The sequence below is a fragment of the Apis dorsata genome, unplaced genomic scaffold (assembly GCF_000469605.1).
Source record: "Apis dorsata unplaced genomic scaffold, Apis dorsata 1.3 scaffold_117, whole genome shotgun sequence".
Classification (NCBI taxonomy): domain Eukaryota; kingdom Metazoa; phylum Arthropoda; class Insecta; order Hymenoptera; family Apidae; genus Apis; species Apis dorsata.
In genome coordinates, this window is record NW_006263411.1 from 504,903 (window position 1) to 529,545 (window position 24,643).

Consider the following 24,643-nt stretch of genomic DNA (forward strand, 5'->3'; position numbering starts at 1 on the left):
ACTATTCCGATGATGAGAAGATTCAGCAATCTATCTATAGAAGTCCTCTTAAATTTGGTCTTCCCTGAGTTTTGCATTAATTTGGTATCCTTGCCTGCAAAGATGACCACACCATAGCACCATTGCGTGTTTCGGAGCACGCAACCTCGCAATATAATTTTGTCGTTGTCCAATGGGTATCTATAATGTATTGTATATAAAATAGTTTTAAATATATAATTTTATTATATATGAAATAGTATTTGACTTTATTTTTACATATAAAAATAATATAAATAATATTTTTAAAATAAATAAATTAATAAAAATAAATTAAAAAAATAATATTTTTACATTATATATTACATATAAAGAAAATAATAATAAAAAAAAGAACTCACTTTCGTCCTTTCCACGTAAGAGTTCCATCAAATTTATTTAATAAATTATTAGGAGTTTCGCAAACAATTTCTCCATCAAATTGACCAATCAATTCGTGATTATCCATCATTTCGGCAGTTTCAGCTAAACACTGCCGACACTTTAAATTTGTTTCTCTACAATAAGCGAATATATGTTATTGTTTTTTTAATTTTTTTGTTACATTATTGAACTATAATTTTAATGAATAATTTATTGTATAAAATATGTTTTATAAAAACATATTATAAAAATTTTGTAAATGATAAAAATAGAAATGTTAAAAAAAAAAAATACTAACCCATCTAATTCTGCAGTTTCAATATAACAAAGACCGTTTGGCTCACTAGTAGATAAAAGAAGCACATCGGCTGCAACAAATTGATCATTTTCCATTCTAATTACATCGCCTACTTGCACTTGTGACCATTTCTCTTCACGGAGACTAGTGCCTCGCAATGTTTGAGATTTTCGATTGTTCACTTGCGAGTCGCTGTTGTGCCGTTGCTAATAAAAAATAATCAGGCTTTTTCAAAATGTATATATTCATAATGAATCACATGATATTCATAAAATATATTTTATTTGTTAACAAAAATAATTATTGATAAAATAATATTAAATACTATGTATATAATAATATATTAAATACTATGTATATATAATGTATATTATAATACTTATAATATACTTACAAAATCATCGTAGGCATCTTTAACGGCAGTGAGCATGAGCACCCCTATAAGGGGTATAGCTGTAGTGATGGGGGTCAAGGAGGAGATAGCAGGGATCATCTGAAGCACCAGCAGGCATAGGAAGTAAAAGTTAGCGAGCCGCTGAAATTGCTCGAACAAATTTAACGGTAGGAACGTCAGAACCGAATACTTGGACGTCTTGATGTAGTTATTCTGAAAAGAAAAAAATAAAATGCGTTTTGTCATTATCATTTTTCTAATTTTAATTATTGCGTAGAATTGTTTGATTGTGTCTTACCGCATAATTAAATTGTGAGTTGAACTCGCGATTATTGGCACGAATTCTCCTCTCCGTTTCTGGAAAAGAAAAAAAAAAAAAAAAAAAAAAAAAAACGATATTAAATTATGATAATATATTATATATAAGATCATCAAATTACAAATAAATTTTTATATCAAGAAAATCAATGATTCTCATTAAACGGTATTCTTCATTTTTTTTTATTATAACAATGATTTTAAAATTTTTTTTGCTTTTGTTAAAAATTTACTTAATTAAATTATATTATTCGTTAGTATAATAATAATATTCTATGTAAAATTTATTATTGAAATGTAAGTACAATATACTTACAAAAAATACCGGAATTACCACTTAAGCATTAGAATATTATACAAGAAAACATTTACTTACTATAATTGATTTATGATGAATGATATAATTTATTTCTAAGTTAATTTTAAAAAAAAACAGTATATTGTATACATTATATAAATGATTTTCATTAAATTCATAATTTAGATTTATATCTCATTATTAAATACAACATAAATTCAATAAGAGAAGATAAAATTATGAATATTAAACAGAATTAAATAAATAAAAAGTAAAATATAGTTTTCAATTCCTTATGAATTCTTCAATAATATAATAATATATTAAAGGTAAAAAGTAAAATTAAAGTAATGGAATAAATGGAAATTATGTAAATATTGCTGTAATAATTTTATTGTGTAACTTTCAAGGAACTGAATAACAAAGTAAAAACTCCGTCATATTTACATGATTAAAATTAAATAAATAAACTGCTAAATCAAAACTATTAAAGCCTATACATTTATTTTACATATTCAGGATGTGATCAAATATCGCGAATTGTATTTTGCAAACAAAATGAATTACAAAATTACATTGGAATAACCAAATTGAGTAATATGTATAATATCCATATAATTATAAATAATGTGTATAATTCCCTGATATCCATATAATAACAATTTCATTCAAAGTTATTAAAGTATACAAAAGTATTGCTTTTTTGTTTTGCAATCCACGTCATCTGATCATAATAGAACTATAAACTTGATGTTTGTAGGATATTTTTTAATATTATTTTTAATTAAATATTTATTTTCTTTCTTATCATATAGTTTATATAAAATATTATATAAAATATTATTTATGGTTTAGATCATAGAGATTCATAATTAAAAGCTTTTTGGAAATAAACTGTGTCATTCTTAGAAAAATAATTTCAATGTTTTATTATTTTTAGTAAATTTTAATCTGAAAGATTAAAAATACATAGAAATATTACTTTTTAGATACAGAATGAGAAAAGAATGTATATGCGTATTTCATTTAGTTTTTTATTATAGTTATTTTTTATTATAATATTTTATAGCTCTACTAATTATGTAATATATAAATTTCACTTTACGATAAAAAATAGTAAAAAATTTAATTCTCCATTTTTTAATACTTTTATACTTGACATTGAATTAATGGATACAATCCAAAAAGTGATGTTTTGAATAAAAAATTAAAATGAAAATATAAAATTTCTGAATATATCTTGAAAAATTTATTTAAATAATTTTTATAAAAATATAATATGTATATAAAACATAATAAGTATATTAATAAAAGAAACGGGCTATTTTTGATAATTTATCGTTTATTTTTATTATTTTTTTAATATTATAAACAAAAGACAATACAAATAGTGTGTAATAATGTACATTAGATTGAAGCATTAGTGAGGTCACGTTTAAGTGCACGCGTACTTGAATAAATCTTCAATATCGATTTACTCGAATTCAGAACTATACTAAGAAAATATCAGAGGCAATTTTAAATTATAATTTATTGATTTGATACTATATAAAATATAAAATTTTACAGATATTAATTTTCGAGATATTCAAATTATTATCTCAAAAGATAAAAATTTATCAAGTTTCAAATTTATTATATATAAAAGGAATTATCAATTGTAATGATATTTTTACAAAATAATTTCCTTTGTAAGAATTATTCAAGTTTTTTATATAAATATATGTGTAATGCAATTATAAAATTCATTTTCAAAATATCATTTTCTAAAACGACACAGTTTAATTATTTGAAAAGAATTCCAATAAAATGTATTACAAAAAGAAATTTATATAAACTATTTTTCATCATTTATTTAATGCTTTTTTATTAATGCTATCCATGGATAGCGCCTTTACGCAGTTCTTTCGCTCTCTTATGTGTCATAGCTTAGAAAGAAGACAATACAATAAATGAAGCACAATTCCTTCCTTTTTCTATTTTAATCTTACAACAAAATACATGAGAATGCGAGAAGCTCGTTTATATATTCATATAAAATTAGAATACTATTAATTTGAATCAATTGTATTACATATATTTTAGATACCACTCCTTATATTTTTCTTTATATCATTCGAAAATTTTGTATATTCAAATATACAACAATGAAAATTCACGAGGATAAACTCACCGCTGCAGAAAAAGGAAGTGCTACGGCCTATGCACTCTGTCGCGGGGGGCGAATTTGGTGGCGCCGAGGATGAAGATGACGCAGTAGTATTTGAACGATATCTAGTGCCTTTCCATATCACCAATTTGCCTAGCACAGTAAGCAATGATTCTCGTAAAGTATTGTGCCTGCTTGCGCCACCCAGACTGCTGGATGAGTCTCTTTTCGAGCATTCGCCAACTGCCTCAACCTCGTCCGAAGATGATGGCAGATTCAACACTGAGTGCACTTGCTGGCTATCGGTATTCTGCGGCAATTGTTGTAGCTGTAACTGCTGTTTCTTCCTAGTTTTTCGACGTTTCTTCTTCTTCTTTCTGCTCGAACCAGAATTATCATCGTCGTTGTATATCGACGCAGCAGTCGTCGATCCTTTCCGGCTATCTTCTGCATCCGATTTTGTCGCCGTGCATGCTACCGAGACTTTATCCGCCTCGTCGCAGTCCTTCACCTTGGTTATCACATGATAGTATTATAAGTTTCGCGATAAAAAACGTATAACGTATTGGTCGAGGACACGCCGTTCGATATGATTGATGCGCTTTTTTTTTCATGGTTCCCTATGTATTTCTTACTTCATTTTTTTCTTTTCTTTTCATTGTTCATTTGAATATATATTTATTACGATTATTATTTTTTTTCAAATTTTTGTTATTAATTTACATTTAATTTTATATTTATAGAATATTTGATTATATTTGTTACGAATAGTTTTAGTTAATATATTTTTTTTTTATTAGTTTAGAAAATGAATGTTGGTAAATTAAAAATGAAATAAATGTTGACAAAAATTTATTAAATAATTTTTTTCTTTCAATTAAAAAATATAGAAGAATACTTGAATATAGAAAAAATTGTTAAAATGGCAATAAATTTTAATATATTTCGAAAATAAATTGTCATATTTGTTCAATAAAAAGGAACGATTACGCCATTGAATAAGAGTGCACTAGGTATAATTATAGATCATGAATATTCATCGTTCAATCTTAAACTAGTTTATATCTTCGAGCGATTAAAAGAATTGAAATTTTCCGTTTAATCAGTTCGTTCAAAATATTTATTTCCAACGAAAGGATTGAATTAATACGAAAAAGAATAGACAATAAAGATTTAAATAGATTTAAACAAGAGTAATCGGATAGGATTCGAGGTGAATCATTAATGGTAGCGATTTCTATTTTTCCCTGATGTTTACGCAGCTCCAAAGAGAAAGGAAAATAAGCTGACGATGCGCAGACTACTAGAAACATCTATCCTATCGAAAGAAAAGAAAGATAAAAATGCAGAATGCACAGAGCGTTCTAAACGCGTCTTTTCGAATTCATGTTCCAAATTTTAAAAAAGACGAATAATCGATATAAATTCACATTATTGCATCGCAAGTAATCTTGGAAATTTAATGAAATTTCTATGAATAAAAAAAAGGAGAAAGTACATATTAAATTTCATTAGTACATATTAAGTAGTACATATTAAGTACATATTAAATTTCAAAGTCATAGTTGAAAATATCTAATGAAGATATATAAAAATTTATGTGTATATGAAATATTAAAAATTATTATGAAAAATGAATTAAAATTTTAAATTTTAAAGATTAAAATGTTAATTATGTTAGAATATTTAAGTAAAATAATTAATAAAAGAATATAAATTTTGATATTTTTATTTCTATTTCTGGAAGATAATTTTACTTTTTTATTTTTTTAAATGAAAAATTTTTTTCATATTATCAAGAAAAAATTATATATTAAACGTCTCGTTCTCATAATAAAATAACAATATATAATATAATACATAATACATATAATATAATATATTATAATATATAATATAATATATACGTAATGAATGCATGCTAATATATAATATAATAAAATAAAATATTTTTCATCAGAAGCTATATATAATTATATATAATTAACTATATATAATTATATAGTTACGTAGATAAGTTTTATTTTATTTATAAATAATCCTTACACAATTCAATACAATTGATTTTCCTAATTGAATACCTTAATGCAATTTTTTTATTCAAATTTTCAAAAATTCTATAAAAAATAAATTTTTATATACCATATACTATATACCATAATTGTATGATGATAAAATAACAAATGCTTTTTCATGCAAAAACAATTTAGAACAAAATCTGATTTAAATAAATCTTTTTATTCACAGAATACATGTTAGTCTACGTGAAAAAAATTGCTTTACGTATACTACATTATCTGTGACCAATTTCTGATATTAGTTTATTATAAGTACAATGTTTATAAAACGGGCATAGAAAAATGATTAAAGACTGTTGATGCTCCAGAAAGTTGTATTTGAAAACTAGTTCAAAAGTGCGGGATGGTAGAATAGCTTGGACGCGTGTGAAAATGTGTCATGGACAGCATACGATACAAGTCGTCAGACTTTTCCGGCGTCTGCAATAAAACCACGATATGTAGATAATCATAAAATTAAATAAGAGATCTTTATTATGTTACAAAGATTAATTCACTTAACGCTATTTATCAAGAATTATTACATTTATTAGCATAATATATTTCATTATTATTTAATTAAAAAATATTTTTTTTTTATAAATAATTTTAGCCGAACGAATTTGGTAACGAAGTAAAAGTAATAAATAAATTTTTAGTGATTTATATTATCTTGTATATAAATTAATATACTTCTATATTAAAAAAAAAAAAAAAAGATTGTTTGAGGTATGCTTGACCACTTTGAGGAATATTATTCTCAAAACTGGCTCATAGAAACACCTCAATAATCATTATTCTTGCAAGTATTTCATGTTACAAATAATAATGATATTTATTTATAACAAGACCTGTAAACTTGCATGAAAAAACATATGAAAAGAATTTTAAAAAACCCGAAACAAGATTTGAACTGATGACTTTTGGATTACCAAACACGTCTCTTATCCATTCCTCTATTTCTTACCTTCCTACGTTCTTTTTCCATTTACAAGTATATCATAAAAAATCTAAATCATTTTTAAATCAGTTTTTTCCAATTATTTTCTTTTACAATTTTTTCTCATTACAACTTATTTACAATTTAATTGATCTCATAATAAAGGCTCAATTCTTCTTATTTGAATTATTCTTAAATTTAGAAAATTAATTCTCGAAACCATGTAAGGATTCCACTGACACAGTAATTTGTATCTTCGTTAATCGGATTCTAACGATTACCCTTGAACGCTATTCAATGTATGATTGAAGTGTGGTTATATCGATCATCATATAATATTTATTAATTTATTAGAAATGAAATAAATGTAATTATTGTGTCAGCAAATATATCATCAATTATTTTTTAAAGATAATAAAAAAAATCAATAAAAATGTAAGTTAATTTAACACAAAAAAATTATTATATTAATATTTTTTATATTCTTATCATAAATATAGTTTATATATTTATTATAATTTATTTCTTTGAGAAATAATTTTATTTTCTATTAAAATATTTATATAACATAATTTTTAGAAAATTATTACTCTTTTTATTAAAAAGTTATCGATTTATTTTAAAAATTATGTTTATTTTAAAAATTTATGTTATATAAAAACATAGAAAAAAATGAATAATTGCACAATAATTAGCTTAATAATGAATAATGAAATAAAATGAAAAAATTCCTTTTCAGAGAATTATTCTATGTGCTAAAGAAAAAGTAGGTTTATATTATAATCTATTTATAGTATGCTTGTATTTAATCAAAGTAATTCATCCATCAAATATAATCTTTATACAATTGGCGTATTCATATATAGTTATATTTCTTGTTTGTTATCTTTAATATATAATAAAAAATGATATATTAAATAAAAAAGTCAATAAAATTACACAAAATAATTTTAAATGGTGCAAAAAAATGTTACTGCTTTTATTCCTTTGTCATTAATAATAAAGTTTATACTAAACTTACAAGTTATTTTTTTTTCTATATTTTTGTATATTTTAATTTTAAAAATATAAAAAATATTTTAGTACATATAGGGAATCACAAAAAGTGCAGTGATCATCAAACGGCACACGAGAGTCATCGAACGGAAATCCCATGAAAATATTTAAAAAATACATCAATATTTAACAATTAAAATAGCTGAAATTTTAAAATTACTTTTTAAGAACTACAATTTTAAATATTTATTAACTGATAGCAACATATATTTTAATTTAAAAAATTTTTTAATTTACAGCACAATATATATACCAAACAAAGCATATGATAAAATTACAAAATTATTACTACAATCATTAGGTTGACCATATATCGTAACGAAAAAATACTTTTTATCATATTCTGGTATTCTAATATGTAAGTTGTAATTATATATATATTATATATATATATTCTGATTTTATAAATATCTATTATAAAATATACTTCCCAATTTATTGTCTCTAAACATTATTTTTATTTTTACTTCTAAAAGAGAAAAATTGTTATATGAATTTATTTATATGATATATAATATTTATATTTAATATTTATATGATAAAATAGATTTTTTCAAATTCAATTTCATATTGATATATTCTATAATCCTACATTCTGTTTCTAATCTATGGAATTATGGTCAGTCTTATGATTATAAATAATTAATTTAGATACATCATTATACTCAAATGATTTATTTTTAATATTTAATTGATAAAAGCAAATATCTAAAATAGAAATCTCAATGAAAGAAATACTACAATCAAATATTTGTAAAATGTTATAAACCAATTATTATTTTCTTTATCAAGAATTAATATATGCTTTACTAGCATCCTCACACTAATATGTTTCGACTTCAAATAAGTTCCTGCATCCTTGCCGATCACCACGCGACTTCCGTTCATCGTGTCCTCGAGAGGATTGGAGGACTCACCTCGAAGACCTCGAGTTCCAGCGTGTCAACCTCGACGCTCATCGTCTATCCTACGCAAACTATAAACCTTGTATAAGGCCAACCTCTTCTTCCTCGTGGCACTTTAGTCGTGCCGACGAGACGATGTCCGCCTCGTCTCTTACATATTTCCACCTGAGTCCCTCCTCTTCTTCGTCCTCGCGAATCATTGCAAGTGCAGGACGGCATTAGCCCGTAAATTTTATGTTCGTTGATTCACGATACCTATTTATATTCACATTTCTACTAATCATTTGATAGTTGTATTCTTTAATTGGCATTTTTCTTCTAGTGATACATGTACTTATTTATTATAAAAATTTCACTGTTTCCTACGAATTACTTGCAGACAAGTATAATAATATAATATCTTGTTTCATATATTTTTGACTTTTTCTTGATGTCCTTGATTAATTCACAAGAAATCAATTAAATTCGTCACGAATTCATTTATAAAATATCGCAATAAGATTCCACAATTCTATATTCCTGAAGTGAAGTATGGAAAATATATCGTGTCACGTGATAATATCGATATTGTTTTCGAGACGAAAACTCGAAACACTTCATATCGTTGAAAGAAGTACCGCGACTTGATAGCTATTTGTGGTTAACTTCTTATGCGTAGTTCAGGGAATTTCTGCAAAGAAATCAATCGTTCCTTGAGTCATTACTTGATCCTGCATGCATATGTAAGCATTTGTTTCCTATTTCGTTCATTCGCAAAGTGTCATTATTGTCGAAATATAAGTGAAAATTAGGAAACAATTTTGAAATGCTAAAATTGAACTGTGAATGTTTGCAATATGTTGATGAAACATTGGTCATAAATACTTTGTTATTCTTGTTAGATTGACCTGTTGAATAATTTTACTTTCATTTGAATTTAAAAATAAATTGAAAAATAAAAGTGATCATATTTTTGTTATTATGTTATTTTACATTTTATAAGAAATTTTTGATAAATTTAGGTTAGAATAGAAGTCCATGTTATGTTGCAAGTATTTAAAATATATTTTAATATATTTCAAAATATAATGTTAATCATCAAGAAATAAACATTATAATTATTTGTAGAGATTATTTCTTGATTAAATCATTAATGTTATATACAATTATATAAAATAAATGAGAACACATATAGTACACATATACGGAGACGTTGTGTCGCCTGTATGCGGTTATGTATACATTTTGTACTTGTTGCATGACATGTGAGAACAGAGGGATTGTACATGTATATAATTTATTATTGATGAATTTCAGAGATTGGCACTAAATAGAGAAATTTCAACACATTCTCCTTTTCTATATTGTAACTGATAAATATTCATTTTTAAATTTTTAAACTTCAACAATATTTTAAAATCTTTAATTATAAAATTAATAAAATCCAAAAATTAATTTAAAATTTAATGTTCATATGTTTATGGAAAATGAATTTTCTATTTTAAATAATTTTATATATAAATTTGAATTATATAGTTATTTACAATAATATTAAAGATAAAATAATATGTATCTGTTTGATAATTAAAACTTTGCTCATAGAAAAAAATATAGAATATAATTTCAATCTAATAATATCCCCTATTGATAAAAATAGAATATATGAGTTCGAATCCTTTAACAGTGATCTTTTCTTCATTTGTCCTTGATTCCATATACACGAATGATGTCAGAGTTTGACGAAGTTGTTTTGGGCGTCTATGAACGAAAATATCCGATGTGTGTACTTTCTTAAAATATTAGCGATTCTTAGTACGATCTATAATTCGGTTAAAGATTTCCAGAAAATCCATGACGAAGAAGAGTAAGACAGTCTGCTAGCCGATCTTCTAAGACGCGAGAGCCACGATAATGGTTCTTACGTAAGGTGCCAGTGGTTCTCAATCGGTTAGAATTGTATTGATGTTTTTGCGGAAATTGCTTTTGTAGAACGAATACAATTTCTCATATATTGAAGTATCTACACTTAGTGTGTAGATACTTCAAGAAGAATTGTTCTGGTATAGGCGCACGATGTTATGAACTTTACTGAACGATAAATCGAAAGTGCAAGCATATATATAGATACTTAATCATATTCAATTGTATCTCATATATTTCGAAAATTCTTTTCATGAATTATAAAAATTATAAGATTTCTTAATATGATTTTATATTATATCATCTCTTTATAGAAACGATCACTAATTGGCATCGAAATTCTTTTCTAATGTTGAAGGTACTAGATAATTTCATTTATAATAATTAAAAAAACATATTAACAGCAATATTGATAATGTAATAATATAAAAAATAAATAAATAAATAATATATATATATATATATATATATGGAATTTCTCTGTTAAAACAAACTGATTGTTTCACAGACTTTTATTTTTTTTTTCTATTTTTTTATCCAAACTTACAAAACAATACAAATTATTATTTTTTTTCTAGTTGTTGCTTGTACATATGCTAAGCTAATAAAATTTTAAATTTTAAAATTTCTATTCTAATAATTAATATTATATAATATAAAATATTAATTTATAATATAAAATTTTAATTTAATTTATAATATATTAATATATCTACAATATGTAAATATGATAATTTAGAGAAGTGTTAAAATTATCGAATCTCTAATATGTCTTGTATAATAACCTATCACAATATATAAATTTGTAATAAAATTTTTTATAATTCGTTTTAGCAAGATTCACTTGAAATTTGCTTGAAAATATTCGTCATTTCAATGATAATGGAAAAGCTAGAAGAGATCTCGTTTCCACGCCCTTCTTCTACTACGTTATTTCACTTCAGAAATAAACTGAAATTCGAGAAGCCTCTCGCCAAATTGGTTTTTGACAAATTAAAAATCATATCGATATATGTGCAAATATATTATTTTAAAAAGCAAGAAAAAAATAGATAATAATAAAATTTCCATAGCTCTTTTTATTATCAAATATAAATATGTATATATATATAATAAAGCAAGAATTTTAATTTTCATTTTTCTATTTTTTTCATTAAAAAAAATTAATAATGTATCTTATTATCAATTAAATATTAATAATATCCAAAATTGTCTTGGCAATATAAAAATTTTTTAATGCATAATCATAATTTATGCCATATAAAATAATGCGGTTAAAATTGCAGTGAGAAATCATTTTGCAAACTTTTTACATGTTAGCTCTTATGAGTAATTGATCTTAAATTCAACAATTGGCACTGATCCATAATTTTAGTTATTGATATCAATGAAATTATCTATTTAATTGCATCTTTGCAATTGCTGAAGTATCTAGATTACAGACCATAAATAATCATTTCTTTCTTTGTGAATGATAAAAAAAAAGAGAGAAATAAAAAAAATTTTTTTATTCTTTGAAAAAAAAAGGAACAGTAAACGTTAATGAGAATGAGAATGCAGACATTGCGTCGTGTTTGGAAAGTTTCAAAGAGTAACGGAAAATAAAAGGGAACACAATTCCAATGATAAATGTAAGGAGTTTCATGAGAAATTTTTACGGAATTTAATATGTAAGCTCTTACAAGCATTGACACAGTATATACCAAGTTCAGCAAGTCTCGAACTAAAAAACTGGAAGAAGATATAGAAATTCGAGTTCTATTATATTGCAATTTTTCAAAATTATTATAGTAAATTTTGCGATATTTTTATAATTTAATTCAAAACATTTTTTTCATATAATTTAATATATATATTTGATTGAATATTATATGATCATTGTTAAAATTAATTAATATATTTTAAATAAAAGATGTTAATTTTTACTATTTTTATGATATTACCGTTTCAAATTATATATCAAAATATAATCTTAATATCTTTCCTAGCATAGAATCATTATCATATCTGTTCATATTTGTTCATTTAAGGAAATATGAGAAATAAATTAAAAATATATAAAATAATTGTATAAAATTAAATTCATTTTACGTAATGATTATTTATTTTATTCATTTTACGTAATTTATGCCAGTTTTTTGAATATTGTTATCATTGAAAATATTAAAATACTTTGTAATGATTCAATTTTTTTTTTAAATTTGCACAAAAAAACAAAATACTATATAATTAAACAAATAATAACAAATAATAATTCATAATATTAAAAAGGAAAATTACCATTCAATTTATATTATTATTAATTACTATTACAATTATTTTATAAACATTATGCATATATATATATATGAAATATATATAATATAAAAATATAATATTCGATATTATATCATATTTAAATGCAAGATATTTTTTTAATTTATTTTTTTAATCTAAATTATGAGATATTTAAAAAAATAAAATGATTTTATATTCTAATATTTTTATCATAGTTTCTACATATTGTAGAAAATAATTATAAAATAAAATTATCATCCATAATCATCGATACCAATCTCAAGCATATCATTTACTGCTAGATTTACATTTGCTTAGAAAATTGCTAAATGGGCGCCGTCTCTAAAAGTATTCATGCAATTCCAACTATTAACTACACCTATTTCATTTTTTTTTATATAAATCATCAATGAAATTTTAAGATAAGTAAATAATTAGCATTATTTAAAAAAAAATTAATAAGTATATCATTTAACAGCATGTTTTAAATACATTACAGACTATAAATAATCATTTAAATAATATCTTTATCTATTAAAAAATAAATTTTTTTATTAAGATATACATGAAAAAAAGTGATATAAATATATAATATAAAATTATATCTATCGACATTTAACAATCCTAACATTATGTATATAGATAATATTCTATAAGCATTTAAATGCTATTGACTAATGTTTCAACAACGTGTGTTCATATAAATGCACACACACACACACACAACGCGCGCGCGCACACACACTATATATATTTATCAGATGTCTCCTATCGTTGATCATTCTGACCGATTACCGGTACTATATCTGATAAAATGTCATCGACATATAACGTTTGATCATATCGATTCCTGATTGTTTCGTTGATTTCGTAATATAATTGATGAAAATGAAACATATAGCAATAGTTTCCTAATTTTCCTTTTCAACATTAATAGACAGACATATAATCGTTTCTGCAGTAATATATGACCTTCGTTTTTTTTCTAAGGGAATCAGGTTACCTCGTTGTTTTCGCAGTCAGTGCAAGGGTACAAGCGGTCGAAGCGCCCGCGTCGACGAGGGCGACGTCGTTATAACGATCGTCGTTGATGAGAGAACATATCGAGGCCGTTCAAAATAAATTTTATAACAAAAAAATTTTCATTTACTTCACGCATCGAAAAATATTCAAAACATATGCATGATAATGAATAGTTCGTTTAAGATATTTCCTTCAAAATACGAGAACCAACCACATAGAAATTCACATCAGAATGTCGCACAATGTCGACGGTGACAACGACGATTCGATTGAAGTACGACACTGATATTATGATTTTTTTTTATAATTTCCGGTAAACCGATCAACCGATGCGTATTGGGCGAGTACCGTCTATTATTTCGACGATTATCGAATATCGGCACCGGCATTCTATGTTTTTTAGCACTGTCAGCACTGTCATCACTATAACCATCATTTTTGACACCTTTGAACGTGAATTATATGTATCAATTATGGATTATTGATTACGGAATACGAGTATCGAAATTTATATGTCACACACCGTACATATATCACGTTTCTCACGCACTGCACGAGGGTGTCGTTGCACGGCGGCGTGCTTTGCACTTTGAAAGGTATAACGAAGAGCCGAGTCGTCGAACGAAGTATTGTTCAATGATCGTCTAGAGACTTCAAGGCGTCGTCCCTTGACGGCGCCACAAGTCACCTCGCCGGTGGTGCCATGAAATTTCAAGGCAACAACCACTGCATATTATCGAGAAACATCCACCATTTGGGGGTAAAGAGGATTGCTACGTTAACGATTGTCAAACAAGTGAATCTTTAGCATTAGAGTTTTAAACATAAAACAGCAAATATTTATATCATCATATTTTCATTTGCCTCAATATGATTTAGATATCGAATATATTTTCTAGAGGGAGTTATTAATCATTTGACAAACCTTAAATAATGATAAAACAATATTATTCGAAATTTCATGATAACAATGTGTTGCATCATTTCAACAGTTACATCCAAGATACATTTCTCAATAATACATCAAAATAAAACAAAATATTTATCAAAATACCGTTTAAAATGAAAATCATTGAATAAATATGTATGAACTGATCATAATAATGTTATATCAATAAATGACATTATGAAAGTATTAACACAGTTATATACAGTTATAATTTAATAATTACTTACCTTGCATAGGACGCGTGACAGCGCTGCGCGACATTGTTTGTGTGATCTATTAGGCTGCAGCTCAGAGTTAGGCGTTTTTGGACGGAGTCTATAGATATGTTTCACGTAAAAAGTGACGCCTGTTAAAAGTACTTTTTCGACTTGAAAACGCTTCGCGATTTGTGTTGTAAAAAATGCATCAAATTTACGGCACGATCGTCGTGGTGTAAAAACGAGAGTAAAAAATGATTTCCTGTCTCTATTCCACAAATTTAATATCGTTGAGAACGATTCTACGTTATTTCTTGTCCTTAAAGCCGTCTTTGGTGAACTGGCATTCGTTTTTGGAAACCAGTAGCGACTTTGATTTTTTGATGTTGCAATTCTTCTGTTTTTGGTCCGGATGTTTAACTTCTGCGAGTGTACAGGTTGATTATTATTATCGAGGACGTGGAGATAGAGAATCGGCAATTGTTTCAATTTACAGCAAAAAAGACGAGAGAAATTGAGGCACGTATAAGATAAAGATGACACGTAGGTGGTCGTTTTCGTCGTACGGCGAGCATCAAGTGATGGATGTCTCGATATTCGACGAGAACGTTGAGGACGATATAGGGCAGAGTACGGTGCCCTTACGTTCAGGTCGGATATTCTGCAGCTAGGTAATGATGACAGGATATCCGATGTGGGGGATACGGAGGGTCCTTTGGGGGTGGCGTCCATGTGGGGTGGATGGTCACCTCCTTTCTTTCCTCTCTCCTACGACCCACCTCCTCCTCCAGGACCTCCTCGTCAGGGTGCCCCAGCTTTTGGTGTCCGAAAACACCCTTTTTGTTCGTCGCCAAGTCTCACTTATCCCCTCCAACACTAAACTTTGCGAACACACACTGTAAAAAAAAAAATCAATTGTTAATTGATCACGTATTTTGAAATATAATTTTTCTATTAAATAAAGATAATATGAAAAAAATTATAAGTTTATTTTAATTTTATTATCTATTTATTGATTTTATGATATTATTTGATGGTTAAAAAGAAAGTGATTTAGTATGTAATATAGATTAAAAAGGAATTATATAATTTGTTAAGTTAAAAAAATATAAGTTTTATAGAAATAGTTAAGAATAGTTTTATATAAGAATTATATAAGAATATAATAAGAATAACATAGCTAACATTATAATAAAATATTGATTAATATATATTTTATATTTTTAACAAGAAAAATATAGTAAAATACGTATATAATGATAAATCATAATTTACAACAAATCTTATATGATGGATTTTGGATAATTAATTCGTTTTTGACAAAAGACTATGATTTGCAATCAGATAATATTGTTGTGCACCAATTTTCGTGTTTTCTTTGTTATTAAACGTGGCATTGGAAATGTTTGAATAAATTGATCTAAAAATGCGTTAAACGTTCTTATCATGGAATCTTTCTTCTATCATATGCTACGCTATTCATATAAATATTCTTATAAATACTCATTGATAGACGTTGTTTTAAAATTATTTTACAATCTTTTTGTGCAATAATTCTGTTTTTATTTAATTTTATGTCATTTTGATTAAAGTAATTTATGTCATAATTATATGAATAATATGAATAATATGAAGAAAATATGAGAAAAATAAAAATTTTTAAAAAATATATTATTCATTTATGAAATTATTATTATTTACATAAATACATCAAATAAAGATTACCACATTGTCATTGTACTTATATCCAATAACACACAAACGAAAAAAACAGTTCAATTATTAAGACATTATAATATATGCATATAATGTACATAGATATATAATAGATACATAAATGTACATAAATATGATGAAATAATGATAGTGATAATGATAGTGATACTGACTGATGAATTTTAAATAAAAAACAAAATTAATGACGTCAATAAAATGCTTATTAGTCATATCTTAACACAAAAATACACTTATGTTCAAAGTACATAAACTTATATCATTCTTATCATCAATAGACTTTTAATTTTAAGTTTGTGGTGTACATATAATATAAAAGAGGAAAGGCAATGGGTCAAAAGTACACACAGCTGATCCATAAGAAGTTGGAACCAACGAGTTAAATCGAAGAAAAGTCGCAATTCTTATTTCGTATGCATGTATCCTTGGATTTCAATAGCAAAGTTTTTCATATCTGACGTGTCCCTATATAAAGTGGAATTATATTAAAAATGTAAGGAAATTTTTTTTTAAGTTTATTAGGAATTATTAGAAATAGACAGTGAAACACGTCTATAATATATATATTTTTTAAAATATTTTATAGTAAATTATAAATCATAAGATTATAAATTAAAGTGAAATATTTTATAATAACTTCGCTTGTCAATTATCAAGATTCAATACCAATTATGATTTGTATTCAAAAAAGTTATTTCGAATAAGTTAGTTTTTTCATACGAAAAAAATTAAACGTAATATTCAACAATCTAGTTCCGACTAAATACTAAATTCTTTATAATTCGATTCTTGTTTTACCTGATTCTTTTGCACGATATCGAACCGAGCGTGGGTAGCTTGAAAATCATTCTGTTATATCAGTCACTAATGATTAGACATCAGAAATCCGATTGATTGGAATCAACATGTTGATAAGATATAATAATCAGCCGAATTACAGTAATTTTGAATATAAATTTTAAAATATTCGAATTCGTATCAAAGAACTATAAGTAATAAATATGTAACATCGTGTATAGCACCGTAATATAGGCAAGTAAAAAAAAGTTTGATAAATAAATCAAATTATTAGATTGTTCTAAATGCATTATACTACAATATTTTTATTATTATAAATCATTTTTTTTTTAAATTTGGATTTTATATTTATATTTTATATTTTATATTAAATATTATACACATAGGTTTCATAATGTCTTTTATGATTTGATAAAGTTTCGCAAACTTCACTTAAATTTAATGATTTTTTTGATATAAATATTTTTTTGAGGGAAATAAAGAACTGCACGATTGATATATTAAAAATTATATAATCCCATTATGAAAAAACTATTAATATCACATAATCTGCAATTTTTGTAAAAATATTTTTTGAACAACAATCTCTCGAATATTCCATATCATTTCCAATTAAATGAATCATCTTATATATGCAGTTCGAAATTGAAGTTTACAAAGGTGGTTCACAAAAGAAGCTTCTTTCGAAAAATATCAAATCTATTCATTATTTTGGGTGATTTGTTTGATCTTTGTGTCACAGGTTGTTTGCGATGACGTTCAAAGGTTTTAGCTATCGGTATGAATGAGAGTTTAATGTATGCTTTATCCTCCCTGAGATGTTAATTGAGTTAACGCCGTATACACTGTGTGCGGAATGTAATCTACAACTTGAAGCTTTGCGAGCATTGCAACAGATTTTAACTCAAGTTTAATTCTAAACACAAGAAATTTACTTTTATGCGACTTTTATTTTATATATAATATATATTTAATATATTTTTTAAACAAGATTTATATACTTCTTTAAGACATACTTATAAATATTAATTCTATTAATGATTAATGAAAGAACATAAATTTTATTTTATACTTATGTGCATATTTCATCACATAGGATTATTTTAAAAGAAATATTCATAATATATTATATAATATGTTTTGTGCATTTACAAGAATTTATTTGATATTTATATGATATAATATTATTGTACATGTACATTTAATTATAATTTTAATAAGTAAAAAAAATTATTTTGTTAATATTATTATAAATATATAGGTAACTATATAAATTTCTCAAATATTGTAATTTAAACTATTAATATGAATAATTATTTGAATGATAAAGTTTATTAATATTGTAAAAAAAGAAAAAAGAAGAAAATTCTTCAATTAAATGCATCAAGTTTCGAGAAAATTACGTATATCTGTATAAAACCATTCTAATTTTGCTTTTAAATTCGTTGTATTAAAACAAAACAAGTTTGCAGTTATATAGGGTGACCACATATAAATTAATAACGATCGTAAGAAATAAAGTTGGATCAATACCGAGACTCTTTTCTTGAATATTTAAAATTGCATATGATTTGATATTTTTGAGAAAATAATGAGAAATCAACAAAGATACATATTTACATGTCAATTGGATGATCAACAAAGAATGACTCTTATGAAGATTGATATAATTTGATGAACGAATGTGAAAACAAGGCAAAATAACATTGAAGAAAATATAAATAATTTAAAATTACAAAAGATTAATTATTCAATTCCAAATGAATTAATAATATTCAATATTCAAGAGATTTTAAAATCGATTGATCAATTGTTTTATAATTTATATTCAAATATATATAATTATATGTAGTATTCAATGAGAAGAGTATTAATTATTTTAATAAAAGTTCATCTGATATGATACTGATCATTTTTAATCAATCTAATAATTTGTTTATGTAATAATATTGAATAGTAATAATATAAAAAAATATTTTACTTTATTTCATAGCTACAAGCGATTTAAAAAAAAAACAAAAAAAAAATAACAATTAATGTTGTATATAATGTAAATATGAACAATTAATATTGTTTATTTCTTCTTTGATAAAACGGAATATAAAAATTTATTGTAAAAATAATGAATAATCAAGAAAATATTCTGATGGTGTACAGAATATTTGAATAATTGAACATTCGAATAGCAGAATATTTCAAGATAATAGAGATTTTTCTGCAACATGTATTTTAAAGATAATACATCGCAATTATATAACGTAAATTTCGCTGATTGAATGCAATATCCGACATTAATATATGATAAAAAGCAAAGATAAAATCGAATGACTTATGCGTATATAAATATATAATATATTTATATATATATTATTATATTTATTAATACATTATATAAATAAATATAAATGATCATAAGTCATAGTAATAACAATAATAATATTAATCGAAATCACAATTATATTAAAGTGAAACAAATAGAAATCTCAGATATAATATCAAATAATAAAGATATGTAATCGAGTATTGTACGATAAATTATTATGTGATAAACTATATCGAGATTGGAATGAATAAAAAGTGACATAAAAATGATTCGTATTTTTTTCTCATAGTATCGATAATATAAATAATACACCATTTGCACGAGATATGAAGATCACTAAGAGGTTAATTCAGATATAGCATACGACATTGTTTTAATTTATGCCAACACTCAAAAAATAAATTTAATTCTATTTTAATGTTCTCTGTATTTCGAATTCTATACTATAATAATCTAATACTATATTCTACTATATTCAGATCGTTATATCGTAAAAGACAAAAATATAATACTAATGATATTTTACGTGTTGCATATGAAATTAGCATTTCTTTTATGAATTATGAAATAATGAAAAATTTTTATCAATGAATTATAATAATCGTTAAAATAACAAGAATAAATTGAAGTTAATAACAAAAGGATCGTAAAAATAATAAAAAGATAAATTAAAATTAATAAGACTAAATTTAAAATAGAGATCCTTATTTATTTATGTGCATTTAAACGCATCGATATTATCGTATTAATATTATCGTATTATTTTTTTTCATGTAATTTTTAATCCTCATATATTAAACTATATTTAGCGAAACAAAACAAGTACAATCTATGTTATATAGTTTATCTATATATTATACATATATACATTATGTACAACAAAGCTTTTCTGCTAATTATTACAGAATTTTTTTGCATAATTGAACTAATATTATTAGTAAAGTATTACAAGTTACATATTATAAATATGTATCTATAAACTTATAATAATAAGTATTTTAATTATGTATTTATTTAAAATTAAGTTTATAACAGCAAAAAGTTTTTTAATTATTTATTTAAAAATCTATTTTGCCAAGATTTATATAAAAGATTACAATGAAAGTTTGTGGCAATTATATATTTAGAAATATATTGTCTTTTAATATTATTCTTAACAAATATATTATATAGATTGCTATTTCTATTTATAAATTAAAAGTGAGAAACGAATGCCTATTAATTTAAAAATTAAATTATATTAAAGAAAAAATATGATATAAGATAATTTCGCAAATCACAAATATGAAATATGAATTATTTGCTAATATTGAGTAAAAAATAAATGAATAAGATTCCATTATTTCGTGACATTATTCTGAAATATAAGATGTTTAACTTTGATCACTTTTTCCATATTTTAACTAACAAAGATAGTATACATGTGGCAAGCAAGCTAAATTGAATTTCTAATCTCATCAAGTAGATCAGAAATTGATGCTCTACTTCTTGTTCACTAATAGATATAACTCAACCAAACCTATTCACTTTCACAATTCAACTGTGGAAATAGTATTAACCATTTCTTTGTGATCAGAAGAATCCTTTATTGGATCTTTTTAATTAAATAATTTTCTATATCAAATAATAAAATGAAATTCATTCTATTAGCTATTCTCTAATATAGATATTAATATAGCTGGTTATAAATACATTAATCTATCATTAATGTATTTAATTTTGATATAAGATAGAAATAGCATAATATTAATTGTATATACAGAATGTCATAAAAATACTGGAGATTCTTGAAGAAATTTCATGAAAAAAAAGAAACATAAAGAGACAGAAAGAGCAGGACGATAAAAATGAATAGAATCTTATATGAATAATAGTTAATTATTTTATTTATTGTTTCTGAATAAGATTCGATATAATTTTTTTTCGAAAAAAAATTTAACAAACTATATTGTTACATTGTTATATTTAACAAACTTTCTTCGACATATTTGTTTGGATTTGTTCATGTTCGGCAACACATACCCAACACTACTCTTACAATTTAACTAATCTACGCGTTCCGTGATTTGATGTTTTTTGTTTAAAACTTGTCAACAAACGAAAATTTTTGCAAAGAAAAATATTGTTTGAAATTACTTTAAGAATCTCCAATTAACCGATTTCACATTTTTGACGACACCTTGTATATATAGATATATTGTATAGTATAATGGACCTAGTTAAGTAAGTAATATTAGTCTATTCGATAATAAAACTCCTTGTGGAATTGAATCTTTGTATTCGGAAGTGAACGATATGACGAAAAGTTGACACTACATTTTATCATGCTTGTCACCCCTCTTATATTATTATTTATGGAATCAAAGATGGATCTGTGCTGATTTTTGAAGAATGAATAAAAAGCTCCTAAGATGCTTTGGCATATAGCAATACATAACTTTTTTATCATCTCCTCAATTATCCTCAATTATATTAAATCCATTTCTAATGATCAAATGATATTTTTAATTCTTAATATATATAAATTTTGTGAAAAATAAATAATGATTTTATATATATAAAAGAAAATTAAAGAAAAATAATAATAATAATATAAATCAATATTAAATTTGAGTAAAAATTTATAAAATTTATATTACAAAAATATTTTTTAACTAAACTAAATCTAATAGACAATATTTATCAATTTTTAAACTTTGAAGAAATAACTATCACATCTTAAAACAAACTACAATATTAAAAAATAAATAAAAAAATAAATAAAATGAAATAATTCTACTATTTTCTTTCTATATATTATATCATATTATATACCAATTAATATTAGTCATAAAAGGAAATAAGAAAATATAGCGAAAGTTTCTTCAAATTTCCAGTCATAATAGATGAGAAATCTCAATATTTGTCGTGCACGAGTCGTTAAAACAAATAAGTCGAAAAAAAAAATAGTATTATTCCTATACGACACATCGCCACGACAAATGTTTGACGATGATAAGGAGCAAAGGTATCTCTCACGTCGCTGCAAATATCATAACGCGAAACATTTCATGTTATAAAACAGTCGAGATAACGAAATTCACGCTGTTCATACTTGGTAAATGCTCTGTCATCGTTTATCGTTTCAAATGGTCACTAATAATTTGTATCCTTCTTGCATTAACTCGTTCTCCGCAATCCCCAATTCCAATCACTTCACTCTTTTTGTGTCCACAATAGAAGCAATGTTACATTATGAATTTTTTATTATGTGTTATATCTTTTATATCTTTTCAATTTCTTTTTTCTTATGTGTGTTTTCTTTTTTTATTGTTGCTTTCATGATCGTATTGTTAACTTTGAATCTCGATGATATCGCGTGAAGTTACGTTATCTTTCTTCGAGAGATTTCGAATATGCCAGTACAAATATCTTCTAACTGATCTTCTTATAAACGATATTATATTTAGAATTGACGTAGTTATAATAATCTTTCGTTTAAAAAGTGAATTTTTATAGGAAGAAAAAAAATTATATCGAATTATATTTTATTTAGGAATAATTAAACTAATTAATTGTTATTCATATAGAATGAATAAAGTTCGTTATTCAAAATATATCAAATTGTGATATACAAATATAAAATTTTCTAACAATTTTCTTTTCTAACAAATGAATGATAATACTTATTCGAAAGAATAAGAAGAAAAGGAATTGATAAACAAGGGAAAAGATTAAAAATCCTCCTTTTCTCCTTTATCAATTTCTCTTCTTCTTTTACATTTATTACATTCACTAGACTTTAATATAGACTTGTTTGTGCTCAACTGGTAGTATATACCCAATACTACCATCACGACTTAACTTAGTCTACGCGCTCTGTGATTGATCAATGTTAATAACTCATTAATAAAGCTGTAAAACGAAAATTTTTTTCAAAGGAAAATGTTGTTTAAAATTATTTCAGAAATCTCCAGTTAACTATTCCACATTTCCACATTTTTTGATACTTTATACCACGTAGTAGTTAAGAAATATACATATTTATATAATTAAAATTTTTTAATTATTTTATATTATCATAAAAATATAATATATTGAAATTTATCATTCTATTATTTACATATTATAATATATAAAAAATTCAATCTACTTCAATCTTTTAATGTATAAGAAATAAAAAATAAAAAATAGAATAATCATTTATTTATTGCGCTTCAAGTAACTTATTTTTTTTCTAATTTTATGAACCATATTAATAAATTCATAACATAACAAATATCTGTTAAATCATGTTTTGCCAATTTAATTAATCGCAAAATCGTCTTCTAACAATTATATAAACGATTAATATAATCACGACCATAATCTCGAGTTAATATTGCCTGACTACTTATTGTGTAACTATTGACTGTTATGTACAATTGTTGATTGAAAGACGAATGATCTCAGGCCAAATTCAATATGGATCACGAATTTTGAATTTGTGATAATATATATATCGAATATACAAGATAATAAAAAATAGTGAATGAAGAAAACGAGATTCTGGAAGATGTTTTTTGATGTTAGAATTTAATGATTCATTCCTTCTTGCATGATAGATGAATAACCATTCTAAATTTATCGTTTAATAAAACATTATTA

At 24.3% G+C, this 24,643-nt stretch overlaps 1 protein-coding gene across 11 annotated transcripts in view; it reads right to left on the minus strand.

Moving 5' to 3' along the window:
* The window catches only part of LOC102676591 (phospholipid-transporting ATPase ID), a 61,951-nt gene that overhangs the window by 6,649 nt on the left and 30,659 nt on the right, over positions 1 to 24,643 (minus strand). For 6 of the 11 annotated variants that reach the window (XM_031509008.1, XM_031509007.1, XM_031509006.1 and 3 more), the window contains exons 2-8: positions 15,193 to 16,058; positions 3,884 to 4,370; positions 1,393 to 1,451; positions 1,095 to 1,307; positions 701 to 906; positions 381 to 536; positions 1 to 180 (exon numbers count right to left, since the gene is read on the minus strand). In XM_031509008.1, the coding sequence (XP_031364868.1) occupies positions 1 to 180; positions 381 to 536; positions 701 to 906; positions 1,095 to 1,307; positions 1,393 to 1,451; positions 3,884 to 4,370; positions 15,193 to 15,894 (2,003 nt within the window). In that variant the 5' untranslated portion in view covers positions 15,895 to 16,058. Of the gene's footprint in view, positions 181 to 380; positions 537 to 700; positions 907 to 1,094; positions 1,308 to 1,392; positions 1,452 to 3,883; positions 4,371 to 8,734; positions 9,714 to 13,996; positions 14,895 to 15,192; positions 16,059 to 24,643 lie in introns of those variants that run through there. The other 5 variants (XM_031509010.1, XM_031509011.1, XM_006612627.2 and 2 more) reach the window with 5 other exon arrangements.